This window comes from Kogia breviceps, chromosome 1 (assembly GCF_026419965.1).
Source record: "Kogia breviceps isolate mKogBre1 chromosome 1, mKogBre1 haplotype 1, whole genome shotgun sequence".
Classification (NCBI taxonomy): Eukaryota; Metazoa; Chordata; class Mammalia; order Artiodactyla; family Physeteridae; genus Kogia; species Kogia breviceps.
Window position 1 is genome coordinate 184,788,158 of NC_081310.1, and position 22,477 is coordinate 184,810,634.

The following is a 22,477-nucleotide window of genomic DNA, read 5'->3' on the forward strand; positions in this document are numbered from 1 at the left end:
GGCCACTAGGTGCCGCTGTCCAGCACGGGATGGGCTCAGGCTTGAAAAGGGGGATTGGATTCTGCAGACTGGGTGGCTGCCCGCTTAGAGGATGGAAGCTTTAAGTTTCTGATTGTTATGAGGAGATGGGAGGAAACTGTCGGTGGCATAGGTGCCTCGGGAAATTTAGGCACTAACCTGAGTGGATCCCTTCTCTAAAGCTAGGCACAGGACTGAGCAGCGGGTTGAAAGTCATTTCAAATGCCAGTTCTTCCACTTCTTTGCACTGTGACCTTGGGAAAGACCCTTCACTTCCCTGAGCCCGTTTTCTATGCCGGAAAATGGAGCAATAAATGCCAACTTCTCAGGGTTGTTGTGAAGACAAAATTTGATCAGGTAGTGCCTGGCACATTGGAGATGCTCGAGAGCCATCAATTCCCTTCCCTCTCCCCTCTCTTTGAAGTTCCATTATCTGCATAAAGATTAAGCACCAACAGATTATGGGAAGAAATTTAGTATGAAATCCACTAGTGCTCGGTTTAGGTCCTTACCCAATGGACCAATGAGGCGCTGGTTGCATTTCTTAAGCCCTCTCAGCCTCGGTGTTCTCATCGCTAAAGTGGGATAACACCACTATGTACCATTCACGGTGCTTGTGGAGATTTAATAGGAAAAAAAGGGGAAAGCTTTTACCATAGTCTCTAGGACACCTAAAGACTTAGTAAATGTAGGCTACCACCATCACTGTTATCATCAACACGTGGTAGAGTAGGCCTTCACCAATGGTCATTAAATGAATGAATGAGTGACTGCAAAAGTGAATGAGTGAGTGACAAGCCTCTCCATGTAGATACAACTCCATGTACACTGGGCCACAACCTGAATGCAGCCTGGACTTTCACAGTTCACTCCCTCCTCCCCCAACCATTGCTCCCTCTGTCTGGAATATCCTTTCCCTCCACTTCTGCCAAAGAGAAGTTTCTGTTGAATAAACACATAAATCGATGTGGCCTACGAGGGCCCATCCGCCTCACAAATGACTCTTCTTGAGCTCTTGGGGAGCCAAAGGGAGCGTGAACTTGTGTGCTTCGGGGCAGCTGCCAAAGGAGGCCACCTCCCCTGGGATGCCAGAACCGGCGGAAACGGCCAACCATGGTCTGGCTAACACCATTCGTCAGCGGCATCCAGAAGCCTTGCAGCAAAGTGCTTGTCAGCTCCGGGCTCCGGGCAGGCTGGGAAATCCCAGTGGAGCTGGGGAAAGGCCAAACGGAGAGCCTGCTCCGAAAGAGCCCTTTCTAAAGAAGGAAAGGAGGAGTGGGAAGGATGATGGGGGGTGGGGCCCACAGGGGACTGCAGGGCTCAGTTCCTAATTTCCCTACCTGGGAGGATCTGGAGCATTCATTAAAGAAATCAATTGCAGGCACCAGGAGGATGCTGGAGTGTTGGGTAAGAGCTGGCTGTGGACTTACAAGAAATAAATCTCACCACTAGCAGCCCGGCTCTCCCTCCCCAAGGGTGGGGCTGACTCAGGAAAGTAGAGATGGTGGCTGAATGTCAGAGCTCAGGGACAGAAGCCACGTCTGGTTCTCCTCCTCACCCTCTGCTGCTGTCTTCTCCGACACTTTCATCAACAACTTTTTCTTTCTCTCCTTAAATCCTGCCTTTCTCCTGGATCCTATCCTTTCACTTCTGTGTTTCCTCTGCACCCTCTCCCGTCTGTTCTTGGCTACATCTGCCTACCCCTGGCAAGCACTGCCCCTACATCTGCAAATCACAAACCCACATGTGCCCCCATGAAAAGGTACCACCATCCACTGGGAGTCATCTTTCACATCTCCCTGGTCCCCTGAGTTCCAAAATATTGTCTGAATTTGTCAGCTTCTCACCATCTCTGCTGCCAGGCCCTCCAACTCCATGCCACCATCATTTCTCTCTTGGCGTCCCATAAGAGCCCTGTGCTGGGTCTACCGTGTCCCTGGGACCACCCCCCCCGCCCCCGCTTCTGTCTATTCTCCACATGGCAAGTTGTAGGAATCTTTAAAGTAATAGGAGTCAGATCACATCCTTCCAGAATCTCCTGATGGCTTCCTATCATACTCTATTAAATTGAATCCAGACTCTAACGGCCTGGAAGTCCCACCACAACCCCACCCCGCCTCCCTCCCCAAACTCCTCCCTTACCAATCCCTCCCTTGTTCTGGTTGCTCCTGCCACTCCCGCCTTCTTTGTTCCCTGAATGCAGCTAGCACACCCCTGCCCCAGGGCCTTTGCACATGCTGTTCTTGCCATCTGGAATGACCCTGCGAGACATCACTTGTCTGTCTGGTTAACTCCTAGCATCTTTCAAGGCTCGGCTCAAATGTAACCTAAATGAAGATTTCCTCTCATCCATGCCAGGATTACGCTGCCCCCATGAAACCTTTGCTGGCCCTTCTGTGGCCTGTAGCACATCTTGTCTAATGGCTATTTGTGTCTGAACCTGTCTTTTCCCTTGGACTGTGAAATCCCTGAGGTCTTCAGGCATGTCTGGTTACTCTGAGTATTCCTGGCATCCAGCAGCCCAGCCCAAAGCTGGTGACAGTGAATGCTGAACGAACCCGAGTCCATCTGCCCACTGGCAGAGCCAAGCTGTCTCTTTCTGCACCCAGGCCCTGGGGGGAGGGGTTGACAGAAGTAAGGCCACGTCTCGTCACAGCTGTGCCTCAGGCCTGCCCCTCTCTTGCCATTTGTGCCTACAATTCTCCATCAGGGCCTGTTCCTGTCCACCTCTGAACAGTCATCCCAGAATATCCCTGGGAGAAAACTGGGAGGCAGGAGGGCCAGGTGAAGTCTTCCACTTAGCAGCTGGGTGCTCTTGGACAAGTTACACAACTTCCCTGGGCCTCAGTTTCCCCTCCTGTCCAGTGAGAAGAATAGCACTGCTGCAAGGATGAATGAGGTAACAGAGGTGATGTGCTCAGCCCCCAGTGGGCATTCAGGAAATGTGAGCAGGTGGTAACTATGGCTGCTGCAGGGCCTGCTGGTCCTCCCACCCCTGGCAGGGGCCTGGGGATGCCCGGGTAGCGGCAGAAAGTAGGACAGAGCTGCCTCCTGGTTCACACCTCCGACAGCCTCCCCAGCCCCTCCCTTCTCGGTAGGAAATGGGTCGTAGGCAGGACCCGCGCCGGGATTTCTCATTTCCGTTCCAATCTTTGGGGACAAATGCTTTCAGTTTCATTTAATCATAAAGCTTCTTAATTAGTTTTTTTTTTTTTTTTTTTTTTTAATTCTGAGCCACTAAACTGTCCCTGCCAGAGGGGGTGGAAATGATTCTGCAAAGCCTGGGGCTTCCCGGGCCTGGGAGCAGCTGGTCCAGCTACCCTGGGTGCCCAGCTACTTTAAGGCTCTCCAGGGCCCAGCGAGGGTGGAGTTGCTTCCCTCACCTCATCCCAGCTCAGGCTGTCCAACAACACCTCAAGCACTTACTGTGCACCAGGCAAGGGACACAGCGGAGATAAGGCAAGGTCTCCACTCTCTACCAAGACCATGGGAAGGGATTCACTCACTTATTTATTCAGCCAATGTTTATCAAGTGTCTCCTTGGTGCCAGGCCCAGGGCGCTGGGAGCAGGTGGTGTACTGGACAGATGTGGTCCCTGGTCTCTCGGAGTGCACTGCTTAGACCAGGGGATGAACAAGGACGCAATCACAAACCAGCTGGGTGAGGCTGGATAGGTGTTTGCCGAACCTCTGAGACTCACCAGAGTTTGGCCGATCCAGGGGTTAATAGAGTGGGAGGGCTGGGCTGGGCCTCAGAACGTGGGCCCCAGCAGGGCTGGCTGGAAATGCCTCCCCCTCTCTTCCTCTCCGTCGTTAGGGAGAGCTTTTCCATCCTTTTCTGTTTCCCAGTGGGCTTACCCTCAACTAATGTACTTCCTGTAGTCATTTACAACCTAGTCTGAATGGGAGCCCAGTGATCCCTTTCCCAGGGACAGTCTCTGTGGCTATGTGGTGCCTCAGGGAGCAGTTAAAAATGTCATCAACCCAAAGAGAGAGTTTTCTGGGCCTCTGGCGTCCAGCTGATCTGTCCCCTGCTATCTCTGTACTGTGCAGACCCCACATTCAGATGTGCTGAGCTCACCTGGCCTTACGTCACGTAGCTCTTGCCCACCGAGAAGCAGGCAGCGCAGAAGGGAGAGGCAGGGAAAGCGCACTTGTCTCTGCTGAGGGCCAGGCAATGCTGGGCACTCCACCTGCCTTTTCTCCCTAACCTTCACAGCCGCCACGCGAGAGAGGTGGTCTCATTTGTATTTGACACAGGGGGAAACTGAGGCTCAGAGAGAGAAAGATGCCCGCCCAAGGTCACACAGCTGGTTATGGATGGAGCTGGGATTTTAACCTACAGCTTCTCATTCCTCGTCCAATGCTCCTTCTTCTACACCAGTGGCTTCCAACCCCGGGTCCCTGAAGGGAGTAATAAAGGTCTGATTTAAAAGCTCAAAGAGAAATCCCTCTCTCCCCATACATACAAAGGGCACTCAGGCAAACAGAAACAAGTGTTTTCGCTGGAATCAGAGCAACGTGGCGAGGAAGCTCCACCCTCCCACCCTGTACAGAAGCTCTCCTGAGCAGTTTCAAATCTCTGCTTCAGAATGGCTAAATGACTAATTATTACTTAAGAAATGCAGCTTTTGGGAAAACCAGTTTTTTCAGAACATCAGGCCCATCAAAATCAAGGTGAAAGGGGTCTTGGTGGGGAAAGGGCTGTGACCATTGCATCTTACTGAGATTGTGGCCTGGTCCCCTAGACCAGAAAAGCAAGACTCAGAGAGGTCAAGGCATAGCTGGGGAGGAGTGGAGCTGAGGCCAGTGCTCTTTCTGCTTCACCAGACTGCCTAGTCTTGCGGGATGGCAGAACCCCAGAACCCAGCCTGGAAGGGGGCCCTGCGGGAGGGGGGAGCGGGGAGAGCGCCCGGGAGCACAGGTACCTTCTCATAGTACTGCAGCTCGTAATCCAGGATGACTCCGTTGGGCTGGTCGGGCTGGGACCACGACAGGGTAATGCTGTCCACGGTGCGGCTCACCTGGTGCATGATGGACACGGCCGATGGAGCTGGAAGAGAGGTCAGAGGTGGGCATGAGAGGGTGCAGCTTCTGGCCCAGCCTCAAAGGTGCCCAGACAGAGAGCTGCGGGACCACAGAGGGGAAGGCATCTGGCTTAGGCCACTCAGCCAGCCTGGGGAGCCGACAGGGTGCAGGGCCGCAGGTGCTGCTCTCACGGGGCACCTTCAGATCACAGACACCGAAAACTCCAGCCATCCCTGGGGAAGCTCAGCCACATCAAATCAAGACAGATGCGTTGGGCCCCTTCTCTGGTCTGGCCCCAAGTGGGTTGGACGAAATGTTAATTCATTCTCCCTTGGAGCTTACAGTCTACTGAAGCAGGGGACACACAGACCCTAGACATGGGGACGGGGCTCTGGGACAGGGAAGCAGAGACGGTGGGAGATTCATTCATTCCTTCAACAGATGTGCACTGAGTGCCTCCTACGTGCAGGGATACTGCAGTGAATAAAAATGACTGCAGGGCTTCCCTGGTGGTGCAGTGGTTGAGAGTCCGCCTGCCGATGCAGGGGACACGGGTTCGTGCCCCGGTTTGGGAAGATCCCACATGTCGCAGAGCGGCTGGGCCCGTGGGCCATGGCCGCTGAGCCTGCGCGTCCGGAGCCTGTGCTCCGCAACGGGAGAGGCCACAACAGTGAGAGGTCCGCATACCGCAAAAAAAAAAAAAAAAAAAAAGACTGCAAAAAATAAATATATAAAAATAAATCCATAGCTACTATGGAGACAGTTTGTTGGTTCCTTAAAAGTTAAACATAGAATTACCACATGATCCAGCCATTCCACTCCTAATCATATACCCCAAAGAACTGAAAACAGGTACTCAAGCAAACATTTGTATATGAATATTGATAGCAGTACTATTCACAACAGCTAAAAGGTAGGAACAACCCAAATGTCTATCAACAGATGAATGGATAAACAAATTGTGGTATACACATATAACAGAATATTATTTAGGCATAAAAAAGAATGAAGTACTAATGAAGTACACTACAATGAGGATAAAGCTCAAATACATGCTAAGTGAAAGGCAGATGCCAACTGTATGGTCACATATTGTATGGTCCCATTTATATGAAATATTCAGAATAGGTAAGGTGATGGAGGCAGTAAGCAGATTGGTGGTTGGTTGCCAGGGGCTGGAGGAGGAAGCCTGGGGAATGCTGGGTACGGGGTTTTCCTTGGGGTGATGAAAATGATTTGGCACCGGAGAGAGGTGGTAATCGCCCAACACTGTGAATGTACTAAATGCCACGGAACTGCACACGTTAACATGGTTAATTGCATGTTATGGGATTTCACCCATCCCTCCCAGCAGCGTTGCTAGTGCCCTCATGGAGGGTGGTTAGATGCAGGAGACAAGATGTCAGAGGAGGGACTTCCCTGGTGGCGCAGTGGTTAAGGATCCACCTGCCAATGGAGGGGACACGGGTTCGAGCCCTGGTCCGGGAAGATCCCACATGCTGCGAAGCAACTAAGCCCGTGCACCACAGCTACTGAGCCCGTGTGCCACAACTACTGAAGCACGCGTGCCACAACTACTGAAGCCCGTGTGCCTAGAGCTCGTGCTGTGAGACCAGAGAAGCCACCGCAATGAGAAGCCCCCACGCAGCGTCGAAGGGTAGCGCCCGCTCGCCGCAACTAGAGAAAGCCCACGCACAGCAACGAAGACCCAACACAGCCAAAAATTAAAAAAAAAAAAAAGTCAGAGGAGGCTGTGTTTAGTGCTAAAAGGACCCTTAGAGATAATTTAGTCCTGTCCCCTCATTTTACAAGCGTGGAAACTGAGGTCCAGAGGGGGTTGTGAGTTCCCCAAGGTCACGGTGAGTTCAAGCTTGCTGCCCCTTCCTTGATTCCTTCTTTCACAGAGCACCCATGCCTGTGCTTTTTGCCTTCTTCGCAAATGAAACAAATCTGCACAAAGCACCTACAACGTACTGGCCATGGCCCTGGGCCCTTCACACGTGTGTGTCCTGAGCTGACTTAGCCCCACTGACAGCTGCAGACCCCGAAGCTCAAAGCAGCACAGGGCTTCCTGAGATGACACAGCCTGTCAGTGGGGGAGCCGGCATTTGAACCCAGGTCTGCCACTCTCCAGAGGAGGGTCTGTCCATGAGTCCTGAGCCGGTCCTTCCCTATGGTGTGACTGGAGCAGAGCCCCCTTGCCTCTCTGGGCCTGAGGTTTTCATGGTCTCAGGAGGGGCTGAGGACTCACCAGGGTGAGAGGAGCACCTCCTGCAGTCTCTCCTGGCTCCTGGGAAGGTCTGTGACTAGCGGATGCCCTGTCTTGACCATCATGGTGATTCCTGAAGGAGGCTGAGGCTGACCCTTCTCCTCCCACCCAAATCCTGCTTTCTAGGGGCTCTGACCACACTGACATGAGCATCGATCAGGGACCGGTAGGGGCTCCTGGAGGATTAGTGCTTGGAGATCCTCACCTGTTTCCTGCTCTGTCTTTGTCCCTTTGTCCCCAGCGTGGAGGGAGCCGTCTATTGGTCAGAAGACCCAGGCCCTGCTCTCTGGCCTGCTACTAACTGACCGGGCAACCTTGGGCAAGTGACCCCCCTCTCTGGACCTGGTTCCTCCTCTGCACCATGGGCACAGCTAGAAGATCCCTGTGATCTTGCAGCTCAAATGTTCCCTGGCCTGTCCTTCCTGGTTAGCCCTTGTCCTGGAGTTGGATCAGCCCAGGGGCCAGCGTGGGCCGAAAAGGTCTAGGCTTCCCTCCAGCACCCCAAGGAGCTGTGGAAAATTGGCCCAAGACACCCCAGATGGGGTGGCAGCACCCAGAAGAAGGACTTGGACCCTGGTCTAGGTGTCCCTGAAGAGCCTTTGTTCTTTCTGCCACCCCCACCACCACCCCCCTACGGGAGGGCTGCCTGTCCCTCAGTTTGGCTCCTTGCCCTGCCAGGGGTAGTAGGCCTCCCGGGAAGATCAGGGACCCGGCTCCCAGCAGTTTCCTCCTTAGTCAAACAAGGAGACTGTCTTCCTTGTTCCCTGCCGGGCTATCAAGAAGACCCAATCCAAAGGAGGGGCCCCACCAACCACTGATTATTGAGCACCTGCTAATACTGGGCTATGTCCTCAATACACATGCACCCATTTAATCCTCACAACAACCTGTGAAGCAGACCTCCTTCAGCCCATTTTGCAGATGGGGAAACTGAGAATCACAGTAAAGGGACTTGCCTGAAGCTACATAGATAGTAAGTGGCTGGACAAAGCAACATATTCTCATGCTTCATGAAGTCACTTGAAGGGCTTTCAGGGCTGTGTGTATGTGTATAATAATAACAAGGAAAAAGCCACTGACCTAACACTTACTGAGCTCTTATTCTGTGCCAGCCCTGTTCCAGGTACTCAACACCTATTAACACAGGTGTAACACAGAATTCTCACAACTGCCCTATGAGCTGAGGGCTATTAACATCCCCAGTTTATAGGTGGAGACACTGAGGCTTGGAGCTGTTCAGTGACCTGCTCAAGGCTCATGCGGTAAGGCAGTGGAGGGCTAGCCCTTGAACCTGGTGGCTCAGGCTCTTTACCAGCGCAGCCCTGGTTACCATGCGGTCAGCCCAGTTCCAAGTAAATGCTCACCAGAAATTAATGAGGAAATTGCTAAATCCCTGTGGAGGAGTGGCCAGAGCTCTTGGCGTCTTGGTTTCCTCATCTGTAAAGTGAGCCTAATGGTAACGTGCCTTGGGGGCTGTTGTGACGACAGATGAATGAAAGCATTTCAGGTCCTCAGTGTGGTGCCTGGCACATGGTCGGTGCTGTGAGTGTTCAAGGGTATCCCTAGGCACTGGCCACTGCGCACCGAGCAGCTGACCTGCGTCATTTTGTTTGATCCTCTCAACAACAGTGTGGGATGGGGGTGAATAGCTGCAAGTTGCATAAGAGGAAACTGAGGCTCAGAGAGGTGCGGTGACTTCCCCAAGGTCACACAGCTAGCGAGGAGCTGAGCTATGCCTAAAGCTGAACTATCCTGCCCCAGCTCTTTTCCCTGCTGTCCCTCAGAGCTGCTCCTACTCTCTGTTCCCTCCCTTCTTGACCCTGTCACCAGTCCCAGCCCCACCCCTCCCTCTGGAGCCACCATTGTGTAGAGCTTGTTCTCTTGGACTTCTGGTGGCCCTGGCTCCTCTGTGAGGCCCGGGCTGCCTGTCCCTCTCTCCAGCCTGTCGTAGTCAGCTCCCCGTTGAAAACAAAATTAGTCCCTTTTGGAGTTTCCCAGATCTGGGCTAATCTGGGGGATCCTGGCTGGGGGCTTACCCTTCCTGCTGGCCCAGGAAGCACCCTGCCCCCAGGCCTCCCCTAAGCTTCTCAGCCCCTCTCAGACAAAACACAGGGAAGCGTGACCACTCGGGGGGGTGTGTGTGTGTATGTGTGTGTGTGCACGCGCGTGCGCTCCTGTGCACACGTTCACATGCACTGGAAACTCAGTGAGGATGCTTTAAACTCAGCCACTAGGGATTCGAGGAGGGATATGCCCTGCCCCTGACTCCAAGGGTCTGAGGATAATTCTGGAGTGAGGGGCTGGATGAGGTCATCTTCAGGGCTCCCTGGAATGCTGGGATCTCTCACCAAGGTGGGAGGGGTACGTATGTCGTGGGGGGCGCGTGCTGCCACTGCATGTCTGTGGAGCATCACACATGCACTGAGCCCGTAGGGATAGGCGAGGAGTATTCTCATTCAGCCGCTACTACGTGCATTTACCTAGTGCTTCCTGCTGAGAACTGTAGAATGCTCAGCTGAGGAACTTCCAATCCAGCCCCCAGAAGCGCAGTCTAGGTTAGTGGCTGGGAGCCCAGAGGTGGATTCAGACAGACCTGCATGCAACCGCCTACTCCTCCACTCCTCAATATTGTGACCTTGAGCAAGTTCTCTTAACCTCTCTGAGCCTCAGTTTCTATACCTGTCCAGTGGGGACCCTTACCTGGCAAGGATGCTGTGAGGATGAAAGGAGAAATGCAGGTAAAGGTTTAAGTGTGATGCCGAGAACCATCAGGAGGGAGATATTATTAAGAATATTTCAGGGCTTCCCTGGTGGCGCAGTGGTTGAGAATCCGCCTGCCGATGCAGGAGACACGGGTTCGTGCCCTGGTCCGGGAAGATCCCACATGCCGCGGAGCAACTAAGCCCGTGAGCCATGGCCGCTGGGCCTGTGCGTCCGGAGCCTGTGCTCCGCAACGGGAGAGGCCACAACAGTGAGAGGCCCGCATACCGCAAAAAAAAAAAAAAAAAAAAAAGAGTATTTCAATAGAGTAGAACGCTACCCAGGGCTGGGGGTTGGAGGAAATGAGATGTTGGTCAAAGGGTAAAAACTCCCAGCTATAAGATAAGTTCTGGGGACCTATTTACAGCAGGGTGACTATAATTAACAATACTGTATTATATACTGGAAAGTTAAGAGAGTAGATCTTAAATATTATCAACACACACACACACACGCAGGTAATTATGTGAAGGGATGGAGGTGTTAACTAACCTTACTAAGGCAATCATTTTGCAATATACATGTGTATCGAAACATCACAGTGTACTCCTTAAACTTGAATATGATCTATGTCAATAATATCTCAAAAAAGGTGGAAAAAAATTTCAATTCAGAGTCACTGTGATTTTGGCACGATGCTGGGTGCTGGGGCTCAAGAGAGGAACCTTGCAGGGTCTCTGCCTTCCAGGGGGCACAGTCTAATGGAGAAGGCATATTTGTTTCAGCCCAATGAGTGCCTGCTCCAGGTTGGGCACCACAGTAGGCAGTGGAGAAACCATGAGACTTGGACTTGGTGTGGAGCTCCTGGGTCCAAGCCCCCGTTTTGGAACTCGGCCAAGGTGATCCAGTCCCAAGCAGGGGTGAAGCTGCTCCTTCCACATCTCTCCCTGCAATTTCACCTCCCAATAATGGAGGTCAAAGTGGTAGCATGTGTCCCTATAGATTACTGGACTTTTCCGACTTGAGTGGGAGTAAGGAGATAACCAGGAGACCTTGTTAAAACTCGTTACTGGGCCCCTCCTCCCGCCCCCAGAGATTCTGGTCCAGCTGGTCTGGGATGGGGTCTGAGAATCCGTAGTTCTAACAAGCTCCCAGGTGATACTGATGCTGCTGGCCTGAGGCCCATATTTTGAGGAGTAGTGGATTCGGGGCCAGAGAAGGGAAGTAACTTGTCCAAGGTCACACAGTAGGTAGAGGTGGGCCTGGGACTAGAGCCTAGATCAGCTGAGTTCTGGTCTAGTATATTTTCCACCCACCATGCTGCTTCTCCCAGCCCAGCTTCTGCCCGAGACTTCTGCCCCTCTGCCCAGGCTAGAGTATTCCTCCGGGGCTCACGGACTCAGAGTCTTGACGCAGTGGTACAAGAAGTTTCAGGAGACGCACAGGGATGGGGCTGCCAAGGCAGGTGGGGGCCAGACCTCCAGGCCAAGGAGTTGCTTTGTCGCAAAGGCACTGGGGAGCCACAGCAGGACTGCAGTAGGGGTGGCAACCTGTTCCTTAACTAAAACACAAGCTTGTCATCTGGACAACCTCTGGATGCCCCATGATGCCTTAAAAAATAAGAAAGGGAAGGCCCCGCAGCTAACACCTAACAAGTCCTCGTTCTCTCTACACCAGGCACTTTTCCAAACGCTTTACGTCAATCAACTCATTTAACATTCATAGCAACCCTGACAGGCTGGTAGTACTGTTATACCCATTTTATAGGTGACGAAACGGAGGCACTGAAGTATGAGGTAACTTGCCCAAAGTTACCAAGCAGTGGAACTGGGATTTGAACCCAGGCCTACCCAAGTCCAGCATCTCCTCTCCCCTCCATTGGCTGCGGCCGATGCAGGCTGACCACAGAGGTCCTGAAACCAGTGGGCCTCAGAGGGCTGCTGCAAAGCTAACTCGGTCCAGCTCTGGCTGACTCCCCTCACCCACCACCCACCCGGCTGCCCTGGCTCTGGGCGCTCAGCTGTTGGTGGAGGCAGGTCCCCCACAGCCATGGGGGTCTGGGCTTGGCGGGCTTAGCTGGCAGGCTTGGGTTACAGGCAGCTAACCCAGGCTCTGATCCCATAAGCCCCGTAACCCTGGGTGTGGCAAGGAGGAGGCATTTGCTGGGAAGATGATCAAGGCGGGCCAGAGAGGGCCAAGCAGGGCTGGCCTTTCTACTGGAATCCAGGGGGATTAACGGGCGGAGAAAAGGGAACAGCTGGATGTTCTCCCATCCCTCCTGCTGCTGGCCGCCCACCCTGAGGTGTCAGGTTTCCCTGTAAGTTGGGCTTTAGGGAATTCTGGTATTTTCAATTACCAGCCGGGCACACCGGCAGGGGGATGGGATCAGTGGCGCCCCGTGACCCCTGCAAGGAGATGGAGCCCCAGGGAGAAGCACAAAAGAGGCTTGTGGTCGAGAGGTTAGGGGAGGCTGGCCAGGCAGGGCCTGCTCGGTGGTGGCGGGAGCAGGTGGTCAGGGGCCCTGCTGCCCCCAGCGAGCCCTGGGGGAGCTTCCAATCTCTTCACCAGCTGAGACCTGGGGAAGTAGCCTTCCGTCTGTGTGCCTCGCTCCCCCTCAGGGCATGGATCCCTACCGAGTCCAGGGAGTTGCCCTCATTCCTGTCTTCTGACACCCTTTACACATAAGAAAAATAAATCTCCATTTGGTCTAAGCGACTATGGTAGACTGGTTGTATTACTTGCCTCTCTGTCTCTATAACCTTTGCCCTGTAATTTGCGTAATCCCCCTCTGACCCTGGCTCTGGGCTTGGCCATGTGACTTGCTCCGGCCAATAGAATATAAGCAAATACGATACAAGCAGAGGCTTGAAAAAGCCCTCGCCTGTATCTGCCAGCTGTCTAGGTGCCCCGCCATGGCCATGAGAACACGCCCAGGCCGACCTGCTGGAGGATGAGATACAAGGAGCAGAGTTGTTGCCCCAGTTGTCCCCACCAGGGCCATTCCTGACCAGCCCACCGCACTCAATCCCAAACATGCAATAGAGCCCTGACAAAATCCAAAGAGAAGAGCCGCTGAGCAACCCAGAGTAGCTGGAGCGCAATCATATGAATGCTCCCCGCCAAGACCCATCCAACCAGGAGATTCACGAGCTACATAAGTGCTTCTTGCTTTTACGCCATTGCTTTTGGGGTTGATTACTAAACAGCATTACTGTGGCAGCGGCTTATCTGTTATTTTTCTTCCTGTTACAGGCAAGCTGAACCAATCTTAGCTGATAGTCTAGGCGGGCAGTGCCTCCCCTGCACAACGCTTGGGAGGATCAAAGAGGACGACGCATTGAGAGCGCTCAGCCCGGGGAGGGACGTGCCCTCTCCCTCTCTCTTCCTTTCCCCAGGCATGGGCCTCACTGGGGGCTCTCTTGTCCTATCTCTCTCTGATCCTCTCCGCCCCCAGGGAGAGAAGTAGGTGAGTACATGTTCATGCCAGTTCTAGAGACCAGCCACTGTGTGCCCGCTCCACAGGAGGGCAAAAGGATCAGAGGAGAACATGCCTGCAGAAAGGGCTTTGGAAAGTCGAAAATGCTTCCACGAGAAAGCCATGTGGAGCGGTGTCTCGGACAGAGACTCGGACACCTGCGAGGGTGTTAGAGACCAGCTCCGCCAAGGGCCTGCTGTACCATCTTGGGCAGCCACTTAGGAACCTCTCTGGGCCTCAGTTTTGCTCTCTATAAAAGGAGGTGTTTGCACTGGATGAACGCTGATGTACTTTGACTTACGTGTGCACGTGATGGGTTAAATATCGGCCCCCAAAGATGTCACGACCTAATCCCGGAATCTGTGAATACGTTATCTTACATGGCAAAAGAGACTTTGCAGATGTGATTAAGGTTATGGCCCTTGAGATGGGAGATTATCCCAGATTATCCAGGTAGACCCACTCTAATCACTTGAGTCCTTAAAAGAAGAGAGTCTTTCCCAGATGAGAGTCAGACGAGAGAGCGGGAGCGGGAGGGGGACTCGACGCCCTGTTGCTGCTTCTGAGATGCAGGGCGGCCTCGTGCAAGGACCGGAGAGACACCCCTGGGAGCTAGGGGACCTCCCAGCTGACAGCTGGCAAGGAATCGGAGACCTCAATCCTAAAACCACATGGAGTTGAATTCTGCAAAACACCCCAGTGAGCGAGGAAACAGGTCATCCCTTAGAGCCACCAGCAGGGAACACAGCCCTGCTGACACTTGATTTTAGCCTGATGAGATCCAGACTAGACTTGTGACCCACAGAACTGTAAGATAAGAACTGCGTGTCACTGTAAGTTGCTAAGTTTGTGGCATTTTGTTGTAGTAGCAATAGGAAACTAACATACCTTCTGACTTCATTTTTAAGTCTAGCTGCCATCTATTGTGCCCGGTGCTTTGTCCACATTATTACTGACTTAGCAACCATCTTGCAAAGCTGGGATGATGGAAACATGCCCATTTTGAAGGTGAGGACTCTAAGGCTCAGTGAATAAGGTTCCCTAGACAGCCTGATCACATAGCTTGGAAAGGGGCGTGCTGGATGAGGGTGGAGTTTGTCAAGTTCAGCACTGACGCCTTTTTTTCCCACACGACCCCCTGGGACATGATGACGGGAGATCTTCCTAACTGGTCAGTCAGTATGGGTGGCCCCAGAGGCTGCATTTGCTCAGCCAGGCTGTGGTGTGGCAGGTCTAGGTACACAGCTTGCCCTACCCGTGCAGAAGGCTTGGATCCAGCCAACACTGGGCCCTGAGCATGCAGTGATGTAATTATTCAGGCTCTGCCAATGACTTGACTGGTGGGCAAGTCATTTAACTCTTAACACCTTGCTTTCCTTACCTGTAAGATAGGAGAATAACAGAACCCACTGAGGTTGGGGAGATTCATCATTCAGGACTTGGTATCTGGCAAAAATAATAAACCACTTGCCAAACGTGAGCTGTTGTATGATTCGAGTGAATACAGAATGATCTCTGCTTTTTGAGTGCCTGCCATCCCAGGCAGCCTGTGAGGTACCTTGAGAACATGAGCTCAAAGCCTCACAGCATCCCGCAAAGAGGGGGTGGTAATGCCCATAAGGAGGATGCGATCGGACGCAGGCTAAGTGACTTGTCTGGGGCTAAGTGCCGGTGAGCAGCTAGGCTTGATTCAAAGCCAGGTTTGTTTGCCTGATTCCAAAGCCCAGACCCTTCCCTCCACCCCTGGGACCAGGCAGAGGTACAGCTCTTCAGGGCTTGCTTGGGGTGAGAGTGTGTCTGCTGCAGCCCTGGAGGGAGGCCCAGAGCACTGCAGACAACCCCTAGCACAAGCCCCACATTGCTGAAATGCTGCCTGCACCTAGGTCTGCATGGCTGCCTCCGCCTTGTCATTCGGATCTCAGCTCACATGCCACCTCCTCAGAGAGGCTCTCCTCTGATGCTGCCGAGGCTTGCCCTCCCCCTCCCGTCCATCTCTATGTTGTCTTGTTTGTTTGCGTCGGGGACCATGGACTCTGCACAGCCAGACTGAACCCTGCGTCTGCCCCTTTCCAGCTGAGTGAGCCCGGGCACGTGCTTGACCTCTCCCAATCCCGTTTCCTTATCCTCCGAGTGGGGATACGCAGCCCAGCCTGGCCTCCTGTCTCTGGGGGGGCCCTGAGAGAACTCGTGAACGCGGGCAGAAAGGCATTCTGGAGTGGCGGAGTATAGTTCGAAGGCAGCATGACGGCTTTATGAAGTCAGACGACAGCTCTGGCCCTGGTGAATGCCAAGGGATAGAGAACAAGGCCTAGTCACTGGCCCAAAAGAAATACTTTTTCCTTATAAGGCCACGAGCTAGATATTTATATATTGAATTTTAGGGTCCGATTAAAACCTAGCACTGAATGCATCTGTCTGGAAATCAACTCCCCAGTCTTGTTTTCCAGCCGCGTCGTACTTCTCCACACCCCACCTCACTCCATGCTTCTCCGGACCGCTCGGCAACTGCTCACCAAGCATACATTGTGACGTGCCCCTGTCTAGGCTCCAGGAGAACCACAGCGACGGAAAAGAGACTCCCTGTGAACCAGTGAGTGGTGATGGTGGGGAGACAGGAATGAAATGATCAAAGACATGAAGCTAAAAGCTCAGCCACGGGAACTTGAGGGCCATGGTGCTGGGGGCACGTGACCAGGTCAGGAAGGTCAATGAAGATGAGCTAGGTCAAAAGGAAGGGGGAAAGGGGCAAAGCATTCCAAGCAGTGGGAACAGCATTTGCAAAAACCCTGTGGCAGAGAAGCCTGGTGCCTTGGAGGAAGAGAAAGGAGAACTCTCCCTCAGTTTGCCTTTTGTACTTCCCTCTCCTAGGATACCTTCTTCTCCGCACGATTCCATCTCTGCTTATTAGAAGCTTCTCTGTTCTTCAGAGCTAAGCTCAAATGCCTCCTCTTCAGGAAGCCTTCCATGGCATGCCTTTCTCCCATTCCCCAGGAGGAAATGATTTCTCCTGCCTGTGATCTCCCTCACCTCCCAGACCCCTGCTTGGGTCCTCATTTATGCCATCTAATATGTAAACTCAGTCCACGTCTTATCTTCCCAACCAGGGCATAAATCTCAATGGCAGGAACCATGTTTTCTACAGCGTAGACTTGGAGTTTCATGGTCCTGGGTTTAAATCCTAGTTGAGCCCACTTAGTAGCAGGACTTCGCATAAATGACTCCACTTCTCTGGGCCTCTGTTTCCTCCTCTGGCAAAGGAGGATAGTGCGGTGAGGGTGTGTGTGGCTGCACAGCCCCCAGCTGGGCTCTGGGCATCTATGAGAGAGGGGGGCTTGTTAAGGGGCTTGGAACAAAGAGGAGGGGGAAAGGGTGGTTATGACCCAGAAAGCTTCAGGGCTTTGAGGGCTTACAGGGGCTTGGACTCACTTAGACCTGACTTTCTCAAATTTGTCTGATGCTAAGAAACACTTGAGCCACTTGTTAAAAATGCTGATTCCCAGGGCTTATTCCTGGGGTTCTGATTCAGCAGGTCTGGGGTGGGGGCAGGGGACCTGTGTTCTGAAAAAGCTCTCATACAGTTCTGACGCACAACTTGGTGGGGAAACTGAGGTCCAGAGGGAGGAACTGATTTTTCTCAAGTGTGATAGGTTGGATGGGTGATCTCAGCTCTGCCTCTGTTGTAACAGGATCACGCACCCACACTCTCTGCCAAGGAGCCCTGCAGGGTGCATTCACTGTGGATGACTGTGCCACAGGCAATGACATGGGCTTATGTGGCCTGACTTGGCTCGGCCACTTGTGTTCACACCATTCACCACAAGAGAAATAAGCCTGGGGGGCTGCTAGTCCAAGGAGAATGAGGAGACATATGGAACAGACTGAATCCAGCCCACATTCTGGAGCTCTGCCCAGCTCAGAGGACCTGGTGCCGATTAGCTAAACCCTAGCTGACCCAGAGACTAGTGAGTGAGAAAATAAATGTTATTATTGTAAAATACTGGGTTTGGGGGTGTTTTTGTTATGCAGCATCATTGCAGCAATAACTGACCAATACACTAAAGTCACATAGCAAATGAATGACAAAACTGGGATTCACACTCAGATCCCCTGTTCCTAACCCAGGGCTTGTTCCTCACTGCTTCTGCGTTTTAACCCTGAGGGCTCCCCCTGCACCCTCCTCTCTGGGAGCCCTTGCTTCCACTCTGCCCCGTCTCTCTATTCTCTGGAAACTTCCAGCTCCAGACAGGAGGGGTCCATCCCAGAAGCCTTTGCTGCTAATAAGCTGAGCTGGTTAAGTAGGCAGTTTGACACTCAGGGCTCCCAAATGGATGCAGCGGAGGCCTCCACAGCTAGGGAAAGAACTCCAGGGGCTCTGGGGAATTCTAGCTCCTCCCAGGTGAAGAGAGTTCCCTCACCTCCACCCCCACTGGGAACCTGGCTTCCCTCCCTCAGAGCTTTGTCAAGCTGGAGAGACTCACAGTTTCATAATCTGCCAGGTGTGTTTGCCAACAGCTGCTGGCTTTGGAGGGTTCTCTCAGATTGCCCTCCTTGAGTCAGCTCCATCCCAACCCCAACCTGAGGGGGGCTTAAATGCATCCACGGGCCTGCAAGTGCTGCAGCACATGCTCGTAACTGCGCCCTCTCAGCCCAGCAGCGCCCCGAATGCTGGCAAACAAAACCACACTCCTTCCCACACACAAACACACGGACAGGCTGAGTCACCTTCAGATATACAAACTCAAGCTCAGACACAGCCCCCTCCACGCCCCTCAGATTCAGACACACCCATGCTCACAGATGCACGTATATGTGAGAAGCCACACGGCCAGTCATGCGCAGTCACAAACACATGGTCACTCGGACATATCCAGCGACACACCACACATTCTCACAAATATGCACGCTCACACACGCATGCTCATCAGACCCACAGTCCATGGTTCCTTGGATGTACCGTAGACTGCGCTGAGCACTGGAGTCTGTTAGACCTAGTCAATTCCTGCCTTGCACCCTGCCTAGCTTAGTGACTCAACTTCTCTGAGCGTCATCTGTGAAATGAGGACACAGGTTCCTCCTACTCCAGGAGGCTGGGGGGTGGCAGTGAGGTCATGTGTGAAAGCACTCCTCAACCAGGCAGGGCTGGCTCCCCCTTCTCCTCCGTGTCCTTATGCATGCCTTTCCTCCTTCTCAAATTCCACTTATTTCTATCATTCCCTTCAAAATTCTGTTAGTCTTTCAAACTGCACGTCAAGTTCTGCCCCCTCCAGGAAGCCTTCCTGGACCGCCATCTCTGGACGCCCTGAGTGCTTACTGTGTGGGCCCCACGTGGCATCAGAAAGATAAGCTGGGCAGCCCGTTCACTTTCTGTCCTGGAGCCTGACCTCCCTTGGCTCTACTTAGATGGGGCCCAGACCACGCTTCACAGCAGGGGCTTGGTAAAGGTTGCTGAGTGAATAACTAGGGGGCACACTTACAATGCCAACCACAGAGTCTTCTGCGGGAACCATAAGGCCCTTGAAAATCTCACATGGCCCTTGGGTGGGGATGAGGCTGGAAAGCGTCTCCTGGACCTGGCCATCTGGAGGTCCCAGGTGACCCTGAGGATAGTGGCTTTGGTGGGGAGGTAGGGCCGGTAGCCTGAGTGCAGTGGAGTGAAGAGGGGATGGGGGGAGGTAGTGAGACTGCATTGTTTGGCAACTTTTTTGGTTGTAAAGGAAAGAGGGCAGATGATGGGGGTGCCACATGGGGTCACAGAAAGGATTATTACAGATGAGCCTGGGGAGAGGAGTTTTGGTGGAGTTCGACTGGAGGGGGCTGAAGGTTCAGAGAAAGCACGTGTGGAAACTGCTAGATGTCCACTGAAGTCTGTCTCCCCACCTTCTGCTGTGATGGAGGTTTGAGCTAGGCTGGGAGAGATTACATCTCCCAACCTCCTCTGTGGCTCGGCGAGGTCACGTGACCACGTTCTTTCCACTGGACCACGCCCAGGAGCGATGGGCGCCACTTCTGCCTACCTTGTTTAAAACATATTGCTGCCCTGGGTCTTCTGTCTCTCCCCTTCCTGCAGGCTAGAGTGCAGACAAAACTGCAACTCAGCTTCAACCAAGCAGACAAGGAGCATGGAGGCTGGTGAGACAAAACGGAAGGAACCCGGGTCCCTGAATCTCCAAGTAGATCAGAGCTACCCTGCTTACCTGGACTGCTCACCCCTGGACTCTTACATGAGAGAGAAATGCTCTTCTGTGTTCTTTAAGCCACCGAACACCGGGCCCTTTTGTTACGGCAGCTTTACTCTCACCTTCAATAACACATGCTCAACAAATGCCTGCAATTATTATATATGCCACTACAGTGGAGAGGCAACACTTACTCCCCCAGGTGGCTGGATCACATGGACAGCCTTGGAAAAGAGGAAGCCACTCCACAGATGTGAAGGAGTCTTTAACAAGGGCTGGCAGGATACCCATCTGGCTCAGCATGGTGTGGAGCTGCCCCAGGCGCTTGCATTTGAAGTGCTTACCTGCCTGGTTGGTGGTGATGTTCACAGAGGCAAACTGCGGTGAAAACGGGCTCTGGTCGGTGACGCCATTCACGGCCTGGATCTCAAAGGTGTACTGGGTGTGGGCCAGCAGGTCACTGATGTAAATGCGAGGCTCGGTCAGGCCCAGCTGGCGGGGTGCGTACTGCACGTTGTCCCCACAGCGGGTGCAGGCGCCCCGGCCCGAGCCGCAGCTCTTGCAGATGATGTTGTAGACAAGATCCTCACGGCCTCCTGAGTCCCGGGGCGGGCTCCACTCTAGCATAAGTGAGGTCTCGTTGACACTGGAGATCACGGCCTGGGGTGCGGAGGGGATGGCTGGGGAGGGGGAGAGGTGTCGGTCAGTGGGGGCTCTGGGGGTACGTTCCCCAAGAGATCCTTCTGTGCCCACTGCCCTGGCTCCAGCCTAGGCCTTCCAAAAGGTTTCCTCCAAATCCTTTCTCCTCTCCACCCAACAGACAGGCTTCTAGAATATAACTCACATCCTGGTACACACATCTGCTTAAACCTTTCTCTCTGGACTCCACCCTCCTCGGTGTTCCTTGCTGGGGATAGTCTTTTTGTGTTGGGGATTATATCCACCCAATATCTATTTCCCCTTTTTCCTTATAACCCAATTTTATTCAGGGTGGCAACTACGTCCCACTAAAGACTATATTTCCCAGCCTCTTGTGATTAAGGGCTGGCCACTGACATACAGAAATTGCTGGTTAGGACATTTTCTTTTTAAGAAAAGAGACAGCTGTAGCATGTCCTTTTGTCCCTTTCATTCTTTCTGCTGCTGAGAATGTGTGTGATGGCTGGAGCTTCAGCAGCAATGTTGGACTATGATGTGACCTGAAGGGTAGAAACCACATGCTATGGATGGAAGAGCAGAAGAAAGTGCTGGGTCTCAGGGAATTTCATGGATTTACCACACTACCCCCAGGGCTGCCTATCTTTGGGTTTCTATTATGTGAGAATAAATCCTTATGGTTTAAGCCACTGGGGTCAGCTCTCTGCTACTTGCAGCTGACTGCCATTCCTGTCTGATACAGGGTTGTGACATAGCCCTCACAGTCACCCTGTTCTTGGAGAATCTTGGCTTGTGATTCAGGCAGCTGCTGCCAGGAAAGAACACTAGGAAGCCTTTTCTACCACAGACACCACCTGTGTTGGTTCTTCTTCTGCCAACTTCCCATTCTCTGTCCCTTTGTGAATCAAGACCTTGACTTCATACTCCATGTGACTTAGCAGAAGGGGATAAGGAGCCAGATGCCAGCTCTGTGGTGTCTGCATGTTGGCAGCATGACTACCCCAGGATGGTCCTTTCCAGCCAGTTTTCCATTTCCCCTCCCACCAGGTAATTGGCTGCTCCTCACTTAAGAAACTATAGCCGGAGAGCCACCCAACCCTCGCTCTGAGCTTTTCAGCAGGTGGCCTCGGGACTGGGTCAGGCGTCGCCCTTCTGGGGCCCTGGACATACTTGTGCAGGGCATGTCCAGGGGGTCCAGGTCTGCTCTGTAGTAGCCATTGCGGCACACGCAGTTGGTGGCACCTTCTGAAGTGGTCCGGCTGTTGATGGGACAGTGGGTACAGGCCTCATCCCCTTGGTTGGCCTTGAAGGTTCCAGATGGGCAACCTGGAGAGAAGACAAGGAGAGTCACTGGGGAAACCATAGGAGGACTCAGGCCACAAGGCTTGGAAGGACGGTGCAGCATCACGGAGTGGCCACACAGGATCACAGAGCAGCCACACAGTGTCACTGATGGGGAACCTCATCTCCTGAAGCTCCTGGGCGTCTCCAGGCCCCAACATGGCAGCCCTAGCTGCGCCCAGAAGGTTTCAGGCTACCTGGTTTCTTGTCTCTGAAGCTATCTACGGGTTCAGCTGGTGCCCCTAGCAATCATCCTTTATCTACTCCAGGTTGGCTGTGCTACAGCTTCTAGGACCAATCCTGACTTAGTCTGAAGGCTCTGCAGAGGTCTAGGGCAATGCCCATGGCCCAGTCTTGTTTACTAATGGCTGGCTGGGCTCTGATTCTTGTAACTAGATTCCTGGGTTCCAGATGATTGCAATGATTACAGTAAAAAAAAAAAAAAAGTCCTAGCACAGCATGGGGCATGTAGAGAGGTGATATGGTAGAGCAGGAAAGAACGCTGGCTTTGGAAGCAGACAGACCTGGGTCTGCTGCCTTGGCCTTTTTCTAGCTGTGCGGCCCAGACAAGTAGCTTAACCATTCTGAGACTTGGTTTCTTTATTAGTAAAACTATGATGTTAAGACCCATTTCTGCAGGCTATTGTGAGCATTTGGCATACGTGTGTAAGGTACATGGCATGAGGTCTTGCAAAGTACAGGTGCCCAGTGAATAGGAGCTGTTATTACAGCAGGTGTTTGATCAATTTATTGAAATAAAGAGGGCTTGCAGTACCAGAGACAGCCTGGGGAGGGCAGTATTTACACTTGGTGG

The 22,477-nt window shown here is 52.9% G+C and overlaps 1 protein-coding gene across 3 annotated transcripts in view; it reads right to left on the bottom strand.

Moving 5' to 3' along the window:
• The window catches only part of EPHB2 (EPH receptor B2), a 187,213-nt gene that overhangs the window by 21,215 nt on the left and 143,521 nt on the right, over window positions 1-22,477 (bottom strand). For all 3 annotated transcript variants that reach the window (XM_059062013.2, XM_059062007.2, XM_067015270.1), the window contains exons 4-6: window positions 21,493-21,648; window positions 20,010-20,345; window positions 4,946-5,070 (exon numbers count right to left, since the gene is read on the bottom strand). In XM_059062013.2, the coding sequence (XP_058917996.2) occupies window positions 4,946-5,070; window positions 20,010-20,345; window positions 21,493-21,648 (617 nt within the window). The remainder of the gene's footprint in view (window positions 1-4,945; window positions 5,071-20,009; window positions 20,346-21,492; window positions 21,649-22,477) is intronic.